Source organism: Cryptomeria japonica, chromosome 3 (assembly GCF_030272615.1).
Source record: "Cryptomeria japonica chromosome 3, Sugi_1.0, whole genome shotgun sequence".
NCBI lineage: Eukaryota > Viridiplantae > Streptophyta > Pinopsida > Cupressales > Cupressaceae > Cryptomeria > Cryptomeria japonica.
This window is the reverse complement of record NC_081407.1, coordinates 293,163,897-293,183,293: the sequence shown is the minus strand read 5'-3', so window position 1 is coordinate 293,183,293 and position 19,397 is coordinate 293,163,897. Positions and strand designations below refer to the sequence as shown.

Sequence of the window (19,397 nt, the reverse complement as noted above, 5' to 3'; positions counted from 1 at the left end):
GGACACCTTTATATTATGCCGTAATTGGGTAACAGGATATTATGATGATAAGGTGGTTTGTGTAGATTGAAGGAAATCATAAGTTGTGATATGTCATAATTGGCTAGTAAGTAAATATAAATAAGTAATATGGAAAGAGATAACCACTTTTTACCAAATTCTAAATTAACACGGTGGGTGTTGGTCACCTCTCGAGTGCGCACCCCCTTGAATTCACAAGTTGCATAAGTGAAGTAGGAGAGAATAAGTCAACCCCCCGCATTATTTCAAATATGTCATGAAATGTGTGGGTAGGAATTAGTTGTTAACAGTTATTGGTTTTACTTGACAATTATTCCATCCCAAGTGGTTCTTAAACATAAGTGTTAGTAATTTGGCAACAAGCTCCTACTTAATGAAGTCAGGTAAATGTTAGAGGTAAAAATTCAAGGAGCTAGAATAAAGTGCTAAGAAGACAAATGATGTCCCTAGTAAAATTATATGATTACATTTTACAAACCCTAGTGGTTCTAAGTATACAAGTGACAATTTTGTACCGAATTAGCAACCGCATGTGTAAGTAAGACATGAAAGTGTTGGTGCATGAGTTCCCACGTAACATTGAACCAAGGTTTAACATATTAAGATATTTAATGGAAGTCTAAGAAGAATGGATGGAGAATGGTTGAGTTAGTGCAATCACCTATTAGAATATAATTATGGATGTTAATAACCCTAGATAGATAGAAGATTATATCGGAAAGTGTTTCTTCTAATAGCAATCACATGAAGGTTAAAATGGAACATGATCTATAAAATGATTGCAATCTCTTGTGTGGAAGATATTTCATAAATTATAAAGGAATATAAATAATCTAAGAACCTTAAGAGTCTAATAATCACTTCCTAACATGCTCAGGACGTGTGATCTTGGGTGATGTGTTGTAGTTACTCCCTATAGTATGTCTAATATGGTCATCTTGTTTCAAGTTATGATTTGTTAGTGTTTTCAACTTTCTTTGAAAAGTATATTGTGACCTAGGGGATAGTACTTTATTTTATATATATATTTTTTTTATGATTAAAGGAACACTAAATTTATGTTTCTTTTTATTGGAGCTATGGCACTTGCCATGTTGCTAATTTTAATATTTTTTTCAATTGCCAGCATTTTTCTTCTTTTGATTGGACTTGGCAAAAGTAACTTTCATTTCGATGGTTGATATAGCTAGCCCTAGTGATGTGATTTGTGTAATGTCTATCATGTTCGTTGAACCACTGATAGTGTGTCAAGGGAGAATACCGCAAGGAGTCAAATTAGGCACAAAGAATTAACAAAGAATATTTTATCAAATTAATATAAAGGAAGGAATATCCTCCTAAATAAAATTATATGCGAGTAATCTAAGCGAGAAAAGTTATAACCAAAAAAAAGGGAGTGATCTAGCCCTAATGAATTATAAAAGTGATGATAATTTCAGAGTTGTTAATTTGGCATGTGTATAGAGATGTTTGCGTGGATGATATCTAAGTTTAGTATTATCATTTTTTCATCACTCCCTTAAAACGGGATGGTTATATACCTTAATGTTTGGTGTTGTGAGTAATATACTCTATGTAGCTTAAACCTTGGAGACTAGAAATATAAATATTGTAAGCCCTAGAGGTAGAAAAATACCCTATATAGGGGTGGATTTGAAGAGCTTAAATTTGATTATGCCTTGTTGCCTAAGGCTATTGGAAGAAATCATGCACCTAGGGTGGTTTAACAAATATGTAATTAACACCCTTATGAGGCACCTTGATGTAAAATAAGCAAATTCATTTTGGATTAAGTGTGATGTCAATTTTCTTAAGTAACATGCATGGATGAGCATTGCAGTGGGATAAAAATGTTTTAAAATGAATCCTAAACAAGTACGAATCTTGAAAATTTAATAAGAAAACTTTTATGTGTAACCTTGATTTTGGGAGTTGATGTGTGTTATTGATAAGATTTGGATGGTGCATTAATGTAGATTGTTGAAAGATAGAATTTGGTAAACACCTACCTGAGATTGAAGGGAAATGTAATAAAAATGCTAAGAATTTAACCTTATGAAGATAGTAAGCTAATTACAATAATAAGTTGGGTTTGGTAATGCATCATTCTAGTAGGCAAGATAAGATTTAGAGTAACTTAGTGAGATTTTGGGAAATTTCATGTCCCTATTTTCTATTCTACACTTGCGACTTCCAAGAGTAAGTTGAACTCTAGGGGAGGAGGATGTAGAGCTCCTCCCAGATCAAGCTCTGGTTAACTTAGTTGACCATGGTTGACCTTATTAATAACTATTTTAATAGGATAGGCTATGTTAGACAGATAGATTGGTGAGAAAGTGATTTAACCACGTTACAGAATCTTTTCACCTTGTGGTGTATATTTTGATGTGTTATAGATTTGAAATCCTATATAATCCACTGATTGGATAATCTTGATCTGATGTATGTCAGCTATATCTGAATTTGCAGGACCTTATTATGATGTTAGGAATTATGATGCATGCCTTACGAATGGTTGGAATTTATGAGGATTATGATAATTGCTTTATATGGATTGCATTGGTTTTATGGTAAATTGATTTATATGATGTCAATTATATGCAAAGTGATTGATTTGTATTCTTATTAATGTGTTTAATATTATATGAGGCTATTTGGGAATTACTAATGTGTAATTGAGATGCGCAGGAAAATTATCCATGTGACCATGGAAACATTATGGAGAATCAAGCCTAGGCCTATGTGCGTTCGTAAAACAAGGGGTTGTCTATTTGGGGAGATAACACCCCATTGTATTGTATTTTATTCGTAATTGTATTTTATTTGTAAATGTAAAATGTTGCATGAGTGTAAATTGTATTTATTGAATTGTTTAAATCATTCAAGAGACAATTGCCATGTGTGTATTTGTGATGTGGAATTATTTTGTAGTGTCACTTGACACCTATGTTGTATGTTGTGTTGGCAATTGTCATGTCACCTTTTTCGAGAGATTAGTTTTTGTTCAATTATTTTCTTTCCTAATTATCCTTAAGGGTACCAAGAAACCTAGGATAGTGAGCCACAAGTAGGGTCAACTCAAAGTTGACCCGTAGGTTAACTTTAGGTGGAATTTCTAAGGGTTAAATCAACTCCTAGAATCTATTTTAGAGCATTTTTTTTAGGCCTCATGGGGTACCTATGGGTGAAGGCCAAATTTGGCCATGTTTCTTTCCCCTAGGGCTTGATTAACCACCCAAAAACGTGGTTTTCCCAAGATGGACGAATTCCATCTATAGGAGTGCCATCCTTGGTTAGATAACCTTCTTGATAGGTGTAATTTCTCTTCCCCATTTCATTCCTCTTCTTGAGGTGCCTTGGGTAGGACGTGTGTAAGACCTAGGGAAGACCAACCAATGGGAGTCCCTCACTCTAACCAAGAGGTTGGAAGGAGTGAGAGAAGCCTTCTTAGGCTAGAGATTGAAGCTTAGTGAGCTAATCACCCACTCTCCACCTTTGGAGATGAGATTTTGCAGTTTTGAAACTAGTTATAATAGAATTTTGGCTAAGTGTTGCAAAAAAAAATGGAGGAAGTGGGCTGCTCTTCTCCAAGCTATCCCTAGTGAACCCTTGAGCAGATTCAAGGTTGGATCATTTCTTACATTGCATGTTGAAAATTTTCTCTTAAAAGATTGCTTGAATGTAGATGTTCTTTCCCTTGTATTTTATTTGTGAAAATTTTTATGTGAATTCTTCTCCCATTCTATTATGCATTTTCTTGTGTTTTGGGAGTATCCAAGGCCTTCTACCCTTGGGAGGGTAGAATGGTCTTGGGGGTGGAAGGAGTTTGACAACCTTAGAGTAAGAGGCTCTCATTATGAGAGTGATCTCAAGGGTTTGTTCATGTGACCCTTGCTGCATAATTTTGTTTATGCATTCGGGGATCATAAGGGGAGAAAATATGGCATGTATGCGTTGGGGGTCGTAAGGATGTTGGGTTGAGATGGGTTTATATTGTGTTCTTGTTTACCATGATTTGGCTATGATATATTATCTTGCAGATCTCCTCAAGGTATTTGGTCCACTTCCACCCTTGTAAACATCATATTTGTAGCGTCCTAAAATTGTGACACTTGCAATTTTGACTACATTTCCATCTTCACGATGGCGATGCAACACGCAACCTGAATGGAGACCCCGAAACCTGATTATGACACTGAAAACTGCATTTTCTTGCACCCTGGCCTGAACCTCCTTTGCACCCTGCTGTCCCGGGAGGTGGGACTAGAGCGCCCAGTGCCCTGGTCCTTCAGGACCAGGGCACCCAGCGCCCTGGTCCCCCAAGACCATGGCACCCAGCGCCCTGGTCCCTGGGCCTATTTTGGGCCCGGTCTCCTAAGGGGTCTCGGGTCTTTTTGTTTGCAAATTGGAAATTACATTCCCTGGTCGGCCTAAGGTCAGGAAAATCAGTCTTTTAACCCTAATTGACAAGTATATAAACTACCTTTTTCTCTCTCATTTGGCATGAGGAGGACATATGTGTAAAAGCGTGGAAACTATACTGAAGCATTCAAGCATTCAAACATTCAAGCATTCATTCCAAGTCTCCATTCAAGGCTAAGTGTTGCATTCAAGACAAGGATTCAACCATTGAAGAGGAGATCACATACTACATGCTACATACAACATACTACTACAACATACAATATACAACATCTATACCTTCGCACATAAGGATACAAACATCCTTACAACAAGGTATTAGTACTTGTTTTACATTACAGACATTTACATTTACAGCACTTGGTCATTTCTTGGTTAATTCCAAAACCGGGGTTTGACCTAAAGGCAAACCCCTAATCCCTAACCCCCCAATCGTCTTCACTTTTCTGTGTGTAGGTTGCAGGTACGCGGCTGAAATTGAAGATTTGGAATCCTTGTGCAGAGACGAACAGATCCCCCTTCGTTTTGCAGATTTTTCGGAGGACCGTGGCGCTCGGGTGCCATCGTCCCGGCAACTTTTACTCAAATTTGCAGGACAATGCCGTATCGACATTTTACTGCTAATGCCAGGTCCGCAGCTTCATCCTATATCCCTATCTTAGTTTATAAACGAATCTTTGTCACTTTCTATGCATTCCTAGCTTAATTCTTCTATCAACATTCTTTACAAAAGAGGGTAGCCTTGCTTTCTTAACCCTTGAAACACATTTAGCATCCAATCTTGCATTGCGTGGGATTGGATCTTGTGGGTTTCAACCCCTCTTTTGAATGTAAAGTCTCTCCCCTAAGTGAAAACCATCAACCCTAGTGAATCTCCCTTCTCTCTCCTTGGAGTTGGAAGAGGGGAGAGCAACTAGGGTTCGATTGCGATTTTCCGCTTTACATTTTGGTGAACCCGACGTGAACATCCTTTCTGATTATTCATGGTTAGATCTGAAAAATTTGATTCCTTGATTACATTTCCATGTTGATCTTTTGCAAAATTTTAGAGGTTAATTGCATAAAAACCCTAAATTTTCTTTTTAGTAATTAAACTTGTGAAATGTTTAATTATTAATGCTTGTTTCAGATCTACCCTTCTATTACAAATTATCAATTCATATTTGTGCTTTAATTTTGAAAATTAAGTGGTTAAGTGTCAAAACCCTAATTTTTGAAACCCTCTTGATTCAACCTTTGTCCGACAATTTCACTGATCAAAACATCTCCAAATCAGCTGTAACTTTGGATTCCGCAATAAAATCACAATATCTTTCATCCCTGAAAATTTGGAAAAAAGTTGCGAGGACCGTGTGCACTCCGAGCACCATCGTCCCTGACATTTTTTCCGAAATTTCGGGAGCGAGATCTTACTGTATTTTCCTGCTAAAATCCAGAATTTCGGCTGATTTTATCAATTTTAACACCTTCAAAATTAAAGTCAAAGTTGGTCTAGGGATTGCTTGGATTAAAGCTTCTAAACATTCAAAAATCATCGAAACTGAAATTTTGTGTCAAAATTGTGTTCTTACTGTCCTAAATCTGAAAAGTGTGTTTGCATTCATTCGAAATTTCAGTGCTTTCTTCAAATTCTTGCAATTTGTGACTTTTGAAATTAAGTGCTTAATTACAACAACTTCAATTTCCGCTTTCAAAATTGAATTTTGCGTGAAATTGAGTCAATTTTTGAATTTCAAAACCTGCATTGCTTTTGACATTCCCTCTAAAATCATAAAATTCAAAATTTCAGTTTCCCTCTCTTTTTCAAAATTTAAATTTTGCATTTTTTCGACAATCTTGATAGGGTTCAATTTTGAATTTGCAACTTTAATTTGGCCTATCTACAGATCGTAAAATCACTCAATTTTTTCAGATTAGCTCTAAAATCATCATACCTTTCATCCCTGCAAATTTCGAAAAAAGTTGCAAGGACTGTGTTGCACTCCGAGCGCCACGGTCCCGGACATTTTTTCCGAAATTTCAAGAGACTGTCGTGATTGCATTTAACAGCTTAAATCCAAAAGATTGGCTGATTTTACTGAAAATTGCTACCTCTAAAATCAAAACTTTCTCTCTCTCTCTCTAGTGCATGAGTTTTACAACAATAAGCCCTACTTACACTATTCCCGTTAGACGAAGCCGTGGAATTAAGTCTTTCCGAGGTTTAACTACTGAGGAGATGGAACCTAATTTGAATAGCCTTTTTAACGAGGACATGGGTAATTCCTCTAATCCTCCTAATGATGAAGAAGTTCTCCATGAGGTTTCTGAAGAACAACTTTCAAAATTGGATAACCAATTTGATGATTTTCGACAATGGATGTCTCAAGAATACCCCGATAGTCAAGCTCTTCCTTTAATTGAGGGTCTAAAACGTATGCTTCAAAGTGATAAGAATGGAATTGATATTTTGCATGGTATTGCACACATTGTGGATTCGAATGTGATGCCTATGAAGAGTTGTGCTGAAAATTTGGGTTATACACAACCTCCTACTCAAGTCAATCATTCTATTCCTTTGATGACTTCTATTGCTAGCATACCTACCTTTACATCAAACATAATGGCTACTTCTACACAAGAAATTCCTCCTGTGATCACCAGTCATGGGGGCAACCCTTCTTCTTCAATTAACCCTCTTCCTTCATTTAATCTGACTTCTTCATTCATTACTTCAATGAGTGTCCCTATTATATCTCCACAAATGAACATGACGCAAGGGGGCAATTCGTTTAACCATTCCATTCCTCCTTGTAGTGTTCCTCCTGTCCAATCATCTCCTATGACTAACTATCATAGAGTCCCACCACCTTACTCTTTACCTTCTTTCAATAACATAACACCTCCATCTCAATCTAACACATCTAATATGAATTCTTCAACTAAAGCGACCATTAACAATCTTGCACAAACTGTCTCTTCTTTACAGCAACAAATTGCCTCTATGAATCAATCTAAGTTTAGTGTGCCCACATTTGATGTTGCGAGCCCACTTTCTCTTGACATTGTTCGAGCTATCCCTCCTAAACATGTTGAAATCCCGCATTTGGAACTGTATAATGGTAAAGGCGATCCTCTAACACATGTTAAGACTTTTCAAACAATTTGTACTGATTTTGCTTATGACCAAAGATTGCTTGCAAAACTGTTTACTAGAACATTAAGAGACAAAGCCCTACAATGGTATTGCTCGTTGCCTTCTTATTCTATTACTTCTTTTGAACAACTTGCAAATGCTTTCATTCAACAATTTCAAAACAATATAAGTCCTAAAGTTACTTTGATTGATTTAATGCATTGTAAACAAGGTATTAAAGAAAAAGTGACTGATTTCATTGGTAGATATAAGCATTTGTATGCTCAAATTTCTTTTCCAGTGCCTGACAATGATATTCAAAGAATCTTTATTTCTAATTTACAAAAAGATATCCGAGACAAACTTCTGTTTTCTGAGTTTACTTCTTTCCAACAGTTGTGTGCAACTCTTCACAATTATCAACTGACTGTGAGTCAAATGGAACAATCACATCCTATGGCTCCGAGTGATAAGGGTGATAGCAGTCAACAACCATTTGGGAAGTTTAAACTGAACAGAGATTCCATCAAATTCAATGAAAACATAATCAACAACAATGTGAATGCAGCATAAGGTGTGCCTCCTATTTCTAAATTTTTCAAGAAAGAAAGAAAGTATACTCCTTTGAATGAATCATTGCATAGTATTATGAATAAGTTATTGGAACAAAATGTGCTTACTCTTCCTCCTATAAGACAAATTGATCCTGCAAAGATTACTTCACCTTATTTTGATAACAAAGCTTTTTGTCAATTTCATCGTCAGCCTGGGCATGATACTGAAAAATGTTTTTCTTTAAAGGGTAAAATTCAAGATTTGATTGATAATAATACTATTTCTGTTTCTGGAGTGAATGATAAAGTCAATACATCTGTAGCTCCTCCTAATCAAAATCTTCAGATTTTCACTGATCCATTACCTTCTCATACCTCTAATGCAATTGAGGCTAATGATTCCTCTCTCTCATCTGATGGTCTTGTGTCTATGACTCCGAATGTGATTAACTTTGTAGAGCAGCAAGAAAACCCTAAAGAACCTTCCATCACATTTGATTCCAGTGAAACCATTAGGGCACCTGATGGTCCTTTATACATAGTTGCAAAAGTCAAGAATACACCTTGCCGTGGAGTGCTTATTGATCCTTCGTGCATGGTTAATGTTATTACTGAAGAATTTCTTTTTACTTTGCAATTGAATCAAGTGATCTATGACAAAATAGATGTGATTGTGAAACTATTTGATGCATTTTCTTCTCCTGCAATTGGTTCTATTACATTGCCTATTGAGGTCCATAACAAATCCCTTGATGTGAACTTTGCTATTATTCCATCTTCCGAACAATTTCATGTGAAGCTTGGCTATCCTTGGCTATCTTCCATGAAAGCTATTGCTTCTCCTATTCATAAGTGTTTGAAATTTCCCCATAATGGTGAAGTTGTTACTGTCAATCATAGTCTCTTTAAACCAGCTGAAAGAACTTATAGCGTTCCTCTTGATTACTTTTGGCCTAAACAATTCCAATCTCTTCCTCCGCGAAGTGATCATCTTTTCAAATCTTATCAAAAGTGGAAAACAGATATGATCCTATCTCTAAGTGAACCTAGAACACCTAAACTTGATATTCCTATCATTCTTGAGAAGGAAGTTCTTCCTTTGAAAGATAAAACTAATGTCTTTCCTCAAGAAGATTCCCAACCCATTCCTATGGATGTGACTATGTCTATGCCTAATAAACCTTCTAAAAGTAGACCTATACCTCCTCGTCATGATGGACTTGGTCTTCTTCCTAAACCAAATATTCCTCCTTTGTATGGAGCAGTCCCTCCTCCTTCTTTTTATAGAGAGAAGAGACCTTCTTCTTCTCCTATTATCCAGCCTAAGAGACCACAACCTAAACACCCAAGTGATAAGGATGAGAACATTCCTCCTCCTCAATCTTCTCCACTTCCTACTAAGACTAGACGAAATCGTTCGGCACGTGAACGTTGATGAAAGCGTCGTCTTAGGGCTCAAGCAGCCGCTTCTCAAACTTTGCAATCTCCAAAGACACCTTCAACAAGCATTATTCCATTTTCTCCTCAGCCGGACATTGAGCCTAAATCTCCTAAACATAAGATGCATGATGGTCTTGATCCTGTGCGAATTAAAGACCCTATTTTTATAAATCTTGATGATGCTATAGATGAAAATGTTATTCATGATGAAAATGTTACTCCTTTTGCTTCTGATAGTGAATATGAACTTGTTGATATTGATAACCATTTATCTAATGAATTTTCTAAAGCAGTTATCCTAGCTCCTAGACAAGAACAACGTGGCTTGGAACATGAACATAGCCCTTGTTTGGATCTTGTGATAGCTCCATCTGCTGTGTTGAATGTTCCTCCTCTAGCGTGTTCCCTGCCTTCCCGAAACATTGATCAGCAAGATCGGGGGGTAGATGACGTGCTAGACTAGTTACATTAGCATAGCAGATTCTCTCCTCCTCTCTTGTGTTACTTCTTCTATACGTTATTCTCATTCTTCTATTTGTTGTCCTTGGTGTTGTCTACTTGAGGATGATGCAAAGCATTGAGATCTCTTTTGGTCTCTCTCATGTTGACTCAAAAGACACATGTGTTCCCTTCTTCTAGGTGACCTTCCTTGATTGGGGAATGAAGAACAATTATGCATACATACATATGATATATATACATGAATTATCATACAGCATACTGACCCTGAGGAAAGCGAAGTCACCTTGTGCTTTGTGTTTTGTGTCTATTATCCTTGGGCTTATCTCACACTTGGGGGCTAAATCCTTGTGATAACGTGCTCCTTTCTCATTTCTTATATGTATCACTACCTTAAAGCAATCACCCCCGGTGAGGCGTGTGCGATCGCTTTAACGTAGGCGGGCATACATCCCGTTCATATCTTTTCAAGATACTTGAGAATTTCTTGGCAAATTTAGCTTTGCCTTGAAAATTTTCGATATCTCTCTTGCATGACTCATAGTGAGGGAACCTTACTACTGACAGTCATGGTTCTCCCTCATGATCTTCCCTTTTACTTTGTCAATCGAAGTAGTAAGATCCTTAGTCCACTAGGGGCTTGGTGTGTCTTGCCTCCTTAACGTGGTGAAAGTCTTTCAATGATTGTTCCTTGTACTTTACCGGAAGTATGAGCATACATACTCCCGCTAAAGTGGGGGCTAAATGTAGCATCCTAAAATTGCGACACTTGCAATTTCAACTGCATTTCGGTCTTCACGATGGCGATGCAACACACAACTTGAATGGAGACCTCGAAACCTGATTATGACACTGAAAACTACATTTTCTTGCACCCTGGCCTGAACCTCCTTTGCACCCTGCTATCCCGGGAGGTGGGACCAGAGCGCCCAGCGCCCTGGTCCTTCAGGACTAGGGCGCCCAGCACCCTGGTCCCCCAGGACCATGGCGCCCAGCGCCCTAGTTCCTAGTCCTATTTTGGGCCCGGTCTCCTAAGGGGTCTCGGGTCTTTTTGTTTGCAAATTGGAAATTACATTCCCTGGTCGGCCTAAGGTCGGGAAAATCAGTCTTTTAACCCTAATTGACAAGTATATAAACTACATTTTTCTCTCTCATTTGGCATGAGGAGGACATATGTGTAAAAGCATGGAAACTATACTCAAGCATTCAAGCATTCAAACATTCAAGCATTCATTCCAAGTCTCCATTCAAGGCTAAGTGTTGCATTCAAGACAAGGATTCAACCATTGAAGAGGAGATCACATACTACATGCTACATACTACATGCTACATACAACATACTACTACAACATACAATATACAACATCTATACCTTTGCACATAAGGATACAAACATCCTTACAACAAGGTATTAGTACTTGTTTTACATTACAGACATTTACATTTACAGCACTTGCTCATTTCTTGGTTAATTCCAAAACCGGGGTTTGACCTAAAGGCAAACCCCTAATCCCTAACCCCCCAATCATCTTCGCTTTTCTATGTGTAGGTTGCAGGTACGCGGCTGAAATTGAAGATCTGGAATCCTTGTGCAGAGACGAACAGATCCCCCTTCGTTTCGCGGATTTTTCAGAGGACCATGGCGCTCGGGCGCCATCGTCCCGGCAACTTTTGCTCAAATTTGCAGGACAGCGTCGTATCGACATTTTACTGCTAATGCCAGGTCCGCAGCTTCATCCTATATCCCTATCTCAGTTTATAAATGAATCTTTGTCACTTTCTCCGCATTCCTAGCTTAATTCTTCTATCAACATTCTTTACAAAAGAGGGTAGCCTTGCTTTCTTAACCCTTGAAACACATTTAGCATCCAATCTTGCATTGCGTGGGATTGGATCTTGTGGGTTTCAACCCCTCTTTTGAATGTAAAGTCTCTCCCCTAAGTGAAAACCATCAACCCTAGTGAATCTCCCTTCTCTCTCCTTGGAGTTGGAAGAGGGGAGAGCAACTAGTGTTCGATCGCGATTTTCCGCTTTACAATATTATGTGATGAAGTTTCAGCCTTGGTATGGGAATGTGTTTGTTGAGTTTTTTTTTTGCCTTGCTTGTTTGTGTTTCTTGAGTGTAACCCATCTATGACATGGCCCTCCAAGCTCGGGGGTGGCTTCTAGTAAGCCTAGGCTAGGAGGTGAGCACCCCATGGTCACAGCCTTAAGTTTGAATGCAGGTTGCTTGGAAAGGAAAGCTAGGAGTTGCTGGAATTACTTTAGTCGCAGAAAAAAAAGAATGTAATATTGTATTTTTTTTCTTGAAAAGATAAGAAGGGAAAGGAAGGAGTTTTTCTATTGTAAGGATATTGTAAATTGTATTATTAACTGATTTTTTAAGTTGTACTTTATTGATGTATGGATCATTTAAATATATTGATTGATGTGGAGTTTTTTATTAACCTGGATTCAATCTTGGAGTGGGTGGTGCCGAGCGTTGGCATTCAAATTAAGGAAGGGGATGACTAGGAGGAGTTGCTTCCTTTTATTCATGGCCTAGAGGATGAAATCAAATACCAGTGTTGTGAACGTGCCCGAGTGAGGTGGGAAGCGATGAAACTCATTGTGAAATTAACTAGGGTGGATGAATTCCTGAAGGCTTTGCATGTGGTGGCAAGGATGGAGGTTGGTAGGAAATTGAGAGATAGGGCTAAAGAAGGAAGGGCCATAGAGCTATTGGCAATCTTGGAGGGCGACCCTGACTTTGGGTGCCTAAACTGCATTCCAAAAATGAAAGTTGAAGTGGCAAAAGGGAAAGCATCAACCTTCGAGGAGGGAAGGGACTGGGAGGAGGCGACCCAGGGGGATAGTGAGTGAGCGGCCTATTGTATCGGCCAATCTTTTTTAATTTGCTTCTAAATGATTTATTACTGTTGAAACATTTGTTATGGATAACCAGCAATGAACTGGTTTTTTTGTCTGCTTGCTATAAGCTGTGGGCAGTATGGTTTTCTCTCTATCTTTGTTTATGTATGAATGACTACAAATTTTGTATCTTGAAACTTTTGAATTAATATAATAAAAAAACCTTTATCGATAAACTTTTGTATCTTGAAACTTTTGAAATTTTGTATTTTGAATGACTATATATTTATAAAATTATAATTAATAATTAATGGAACAAACTGATTATTTTTTTAATAGCATTACATAAAAAAGATCATAGTATTAAATTTATTTCCATTGTTTAAAAAATAATTGAAATAACGTAGCTCATATACAAAAAGAATTTGAAAGAAATTAATTAATAAAAATGAAATAGAATTATAGAAATCATTTTTATATCCATAAGACTCTAAGAGGCAAACTGAAACAAATTGGAATTTGAAAAATTATCATTAATATTTATGCTTTGGAAATTTACAATTTTTTTGTCTCAAGTCTGAGACACTCAAAAACTTAAAAGCCGAAATGTGTAAGCCACTGAGCTTGTTAGGTTTCGAGGACATAGGAAAAAAAAACTACTAGGGGCCCAGGGGGTAGGGCTAGGGCACATGTAGTGGATGATTTACAACTTTGTACTAAGAATCTGACCCTCCTTCCATATAGAATTATTTAGACAACATAAGCTGCGAGAATTCTTCAAGCCAATTGTAGTTTGGAAAGTCATCTAGGAGCAACTATTTCTAGAGGAAGTCCCTGCCAATCCACGCCCATTTCCTGTGATGCATCAACTGCTCCACATTTAGGTTTAGGAGAAACAGTTTCCTGGCCATTAACACTATTTGGTCAGGGAGGAGAAGCTTGGATAATTCACTTGCCCAAGGGATCCCCACCCCTACTTCTACAAGGACGACAATAGTAATGTCATCTCCAAGGAAGTCTTCCTTAAAAACCTTCCTCAACTGCATCAGCATATCCACCTTGTCTCCTCTGAGGTCCAGAAGAGACACTAAGAAATGAGATGTAATGTCCATGTTAACACGATACCTATTTTTGTTTCGCAGAAACTCTCTGCCCAGCACCATCTGCAAAGCCTCATTGGTGAATGACCTAACCTCCTTGCAGACTGATTGGAGGGTTGGGTCTCTAACAGAGCCTAGAAAGGCCCTCTGGTCCTCTGCAGAAGTGCTTCTCAAGTGGATGGGAGTGTCCATCTTGAGAAAATAGATTAACAAATTAAACAACCTGAGCCTATAAATGTAAACCAGAGCAAGAATTTAAATACAACTCTAACAATTTATCTACCAAATGGCAAAGGCTAATTGAAGATGAAAGAAGAAGAGATCGTATTGTAAATAGTTGAAGCTCTTGATTGTAATAATTACTTCTTTAACTGTATTAATTGCTTTAAATTTTTAAAAATATTTCTTATCTCTGTAAATCTTTCCCATAAATGCACTATTGTGTGAAAATGGAAACAGCTATAAACCAGTACCAAGTTGGCAAGTATCACATTGGAAGTTGTGGGGACAAAGTGGATTGCAATTATTGAAAAGATATTTATTAAATGAATGAAATTACTGACCGTGATTCATGACATTTGATACGTGTCTATTAAATCCAATTCCATTCCGGGCACCTTTTGGTGAGCTATGTTTTCTTCAGAAAATTGGGTCGAAATAAAACTTCAGCCATTGATCTACGATCATCAAATGGTTTAAAATCATTGATAGATTTTAGGTATGTGTCACCCTTCACATGTCAAAGAGGCCATGGTTATTGATACATCGTGCAGAGTTCGGACTCAACGTATTAAGAATTTATGTGATGTGATGTACTGATCTGATGTGATGCGCCTTGCTATTAATGGCAATGAATTCATCAAATTGCCAATAAACTATAGATTTTTTCATAAATAACAAAATATTTGCCAAAACAAATTCAATAATTTTAAAGCGGTGGATAAAAATCACCAATACATTTAAATAATTTTCAAGCGGTGGATAAAAATCGCCAATACATTTAAATAATTTTTCCTTTGAAGTAAACATTTTTGCTCATACAATTATATATTTGTTCCTTTTAACAAAAATATTTGCCTCCCACAATAAATATTTTTCCCATAGAATAAGGTATTATTCTCCTGAAATTTATGGAATTTTCGTACCCTAGAAAAAAATCACCAATACGAAATAATTGTTTTCCCTATTTAAAAAAAAAATTTGCCATCAATTATGAAAATTCTTCCCCTAAAAATAATGTCCGATTCGCCAGGATTTTACACAGTTGCCCGAGGGGTGGTTTCTTAAAGTTATCCCTGCTGGAGTCAACAACTTCCACTTTCTCAATACATGTTCTAAAATCCATCATAGATCGATTTAGTTTTTTAAATCATTCACTTTTTAACACTAATCCATAATGGCATTGAATTCCCCACAAAGGATCATTTTACCTTTTTTCTAATCCTCAAAGCCATGTAGGATGGGTTGCCACAACAATATTTTTTCTTTTATTTTAGTGAGATGTTAGATATTAATTAATGAGAATCCCTCATTTGAAACCTGACACCTGACCTTACACATCATCTAGTTATATTCTGCCATCTCCACATTTACCAACATTGTATCTAAATTCTATAAAAAAAACCCATGCCTCTAGAGTTTCCTCGTGCATTCACAAATGATCATTCCCATCTACAATAATATTTAACAAATTTGGGCCCTTTTTCTAAGAAAATTTTGGTTTCTTAGAGTATTGCAACATCCACTACAACTTTATCCAAATGGTGCTTGATTAAGTGTCATTTTTTAGGGGCCAAAAGGCCCCTAACATTCCACGTGAGGAGCCCCATTTATTTCCAAGGGAGGCCTTTGCACTATTGGATTTTGTCAAAACTGCTTAGATGCTCTCCAATCCTGTCTCCCCTATTTCATCCTCTCTTTTCTATTTATTGGCTTTCCTTCCTCTTCCTCCATTTTCTTTCCCTAGCAATTGTGTCATCATGTGACTAATACATCTTGGATCCATAATTGCCAACTATGAAGCATTTTATGTTCCTTCTTCATCTGTTCCTCATTGTTCCTTGCTAGCACTATCCTTCCCCTCCCATAAATCTATATTGTTTTTTTCCTAATTAATGGTTTTATCCTTTAATCCTTAGGACATGCATCTTTATCTTGTCTATTTCTCCCATTAGTTTCATCAACTTTCTTTGTTCCACCCAAACCTATTTGTATAAACTTTTCCTTTCCCTTTTGAACTACTCTTTCTTTTACTATATTGGGTCCCAAATTTTTGTTAAGATTTTTGTTTTTAGGAATCCATTTCTCTATTGTCTTTGGGATTATTTTACAATCATTTATCTTATGATCTATTTGACTACACCAAAGACAAAACAATGTTTCCTTTTCAATTTCAATTTTTTTAATCCAATGTTTATCATCAAACAAACCTAACATCACTTGGTATTCACCTTATTGTTGCCACCTTGATGTTTACATAGAGGTATGCATCATCATCAACTAGGTGTACATAAATGTCGATTAATATCCCAATGATCTATTGACCTTTTCCAAACATTCTATAGACCAATATTCTATAGGCAAATTATGCAATCGAATCCAAATTGGGGAGTGATAAGGATCTAAGTGAGTGGGTTAAAATTAGGGAACCACTTTTGCATATACAATGGGTAATTTCAATCGACCTCAATCCTACTTACCTTCTCCCATTCTTCCTTATTAGCAAAAATAACAATAAAGAATCTTTTTGACATAAATTTGGTTATCACTTATATCTTCAAATTTTTTTTGATATTGTTGGTAAACAGATTTGTCTTTCCTTATTTTTTTAATCTTTAAGCATTGTGGGTCATAGAAAGGCAGATAAAATTTCTACCAAATAGTTGGAAAATCATTTAATTGATTAACCTCTGAATTAAGGTACAACTCCCTCTAGTAAATATTCATTCAGCTCCAAATTACATACAATCAATAGAATGCTTTTCACCAGAAAGCACTTAAAAGAAATTGCATACACTCATCTTTGCTCTTGAATGACATCTTTGCTTTGCTCTTGAATCACTATCCTCTTCTTCATATTTCTATAACTTAAACTTTTGTTTGAAATTTCTTTTCTTAAGCTTCTTGATTTCACTTAAGGCACAAATGATTTCTTCCTCAAGATCTACTTCCCCATCCATGTCGACATTTAAAACAGCAGAACACAAGTCCTTACGAGTTTTGAAGTGTACAATAGTATGGATTTATATATTTGAGCAGAGATAGAATTTTTGAGTGTCTTGAAGTGTACAGTGGTTCGCATTTATATATTTGAGTAGAGGTAGAATTTGGGAAAGCACATGAAGTTATTTACTTTATAGTACATGACATATTTATAGTAGATGACTTATTTAACAATTCAACAATATTTGGTGACAATTCACAATTGTAACAGGCATCTAGTAACTAAATATTGTATAATCCTATTTTATTTTATAAGGGTGATGGTAATTTGCCCCGATAAACCAGGTTCTCTCCTCGTTGTTTATCCTTACATTTATTTATGAGGAATTCATATTATTAATAGTTATAGATCTTCCTTTATATAAAGAAACTCTTTTATTTGATTTTAAATCTTTTATTTAAGGATAAATTGGCTCTTTTGTACATACATGGACATGTTATAACCACTAAATCCATCCAAAAATGAAAAGTACTGCTTACCTACCAAAGAGTGTAACACTTGGTCTATAAATGGCAATGGGGAATGATCCTTTTTAGTAGCAGTGTTGAGCTCCCTATAGTCCACACAAACTCTCCATTTTACTCCTTTCTTGGGAACTATAACCAGAGGAGAAACCCATTGACTATCTGAAATAGGGTAGATGAAACCTGCATGAAGCAATTTTTGCAGTTCCTCTTTAACTATTTCTCTTAAGGAAGGATTAATCCTTCTCTGAGGCTGTCTAATTGGTTCACAATCCTCTTTGATATACATTCTATGGGTACACAATGTCAGATTCAATAATATCGTTAATTTGATGATTTGGAATGAAATGAAATAAGCAAGAGTATAACAGTGAGTGCATTAGGAGGGCCGGCTGTGATAATAGTGGGTGCCCCAGTGATGGCAGGGATTACAAAGTCCTCTTCTAAAAAAGTACTAGTCATTGGAAAATTGCTGAGCAGGTTACCTGATTTGATGTTTGCATTCATCCAAAGGAGTTGTGGTGCTACCAATTCGAGTGGGCCCTGTGGTGAAATACATCATCTGTCAAGTTCTGGACCTTCCTCTTCCATACAATTTATTATTAGGGAGCTTTTTGTTGGACAGAAAAGGCTCATACTACTTTTGATAAGTTTAAGAAGATCATGAGCTCTTGTCCAGTTTTGGCAATTCCAGATTTCTCCAAGCCCTTCGAGTTACAGTGTGATGCATCTGGAGAAGGTGTTGGGGCTGTTTTGATGCAAGACAAGCATCCCATTGTGTTTGAGAGCAGAAAATGAAGAGGTGTTGAAAGGTCCTACTCCATCTATGACAAGGAAATGCTTGCAATCATGCATGCATTAGCTAAGTTCATATATATTTTGAGAAAATCTGTTCAGTAGTAATATTTGTTTATTACTACTTGCTTTTATGCAATACTATTGTAATGAGTAAGTACTTTTGATTGTATCTAGTAATAAATTGAAAATTAAAAATGTTGTTATATTTTGATTTGAAATGATTAAAAGGAGTTAAAAATATAGTTAATTAAATGAATTAGCTATTTTACAAGGAGTTGATTTACACTATTAAATTTAAATTAAATATAAATGAAAATTAAAAAATTATTTTATATAACAATTATTTCTATTAAAAATCAATTATTGTATTTATCCTATATAACTACAATTTTGTATAGTTTTTTTAAATCATTCTATATTTTAATACATAAATTTCTTTTAATGTATCTACAGTATTAGGTATATAAAGCCACCTAATCCAAAATGCTTCATAATATGAACACTATACAAATTTGAGTTTTTATTTGCATTACTCTTCCTAGTTTAACTTTTTATATAAAGCCAAAATGAAGATCTTATCAAGATAAATACAAAATGAATGCAAGCACTGATCCATATATAACTTTTTATATAAAGCCGAGAGACTTCATACGAACACTAAAACAAAATGAAAAAGCTTATCAAGATAAAATTTGCCAATAGATTTCTGCACACATAGAAAGTATAACAACCCCTTCTTCGAAATAGATTTACATAGAAATCAAACTTCAAATATCAAACACACATATTTGAAACTGAAAATAGCTGTTAACATGATTTTGCATTCATCGATGGTCATCCACTTTCTACATACACAAAATGTCTTTAGCCAATCTTAAAGATAGTCTTTTCTTAAAACTTAGTGAACCTGTTCAAAGTCATTACAAAAGATATTTATAGGTCACCAGACCC

At 36.1% G+C, this 19,397-nt stretch overlaps 1 protein-coding gene across 1 annotated transcript in view; it reads left to right on the top strand.

Moving 5' to 3' along the window:
- The window catches only part of LOC131062669 (uncharacterized), a 29,437-nt gene extending 10,991 nt beyond the window's left edge, over positions 1-18,446 (top strand). Inside the window, exon 2 of the mRNA XM_057996377.1 lies at positions 18,274-18,446. Within this exon, the coding sequence (XP_057852360.1) occupies positions 18,274-18,446 (173 nt within the window). The remainder of the gene's footprint in view (positions 1-18,273) is intronic.
- The last annotated feature ends 951 nt before the right edge of the window (positions 18,447-19,397 follow it).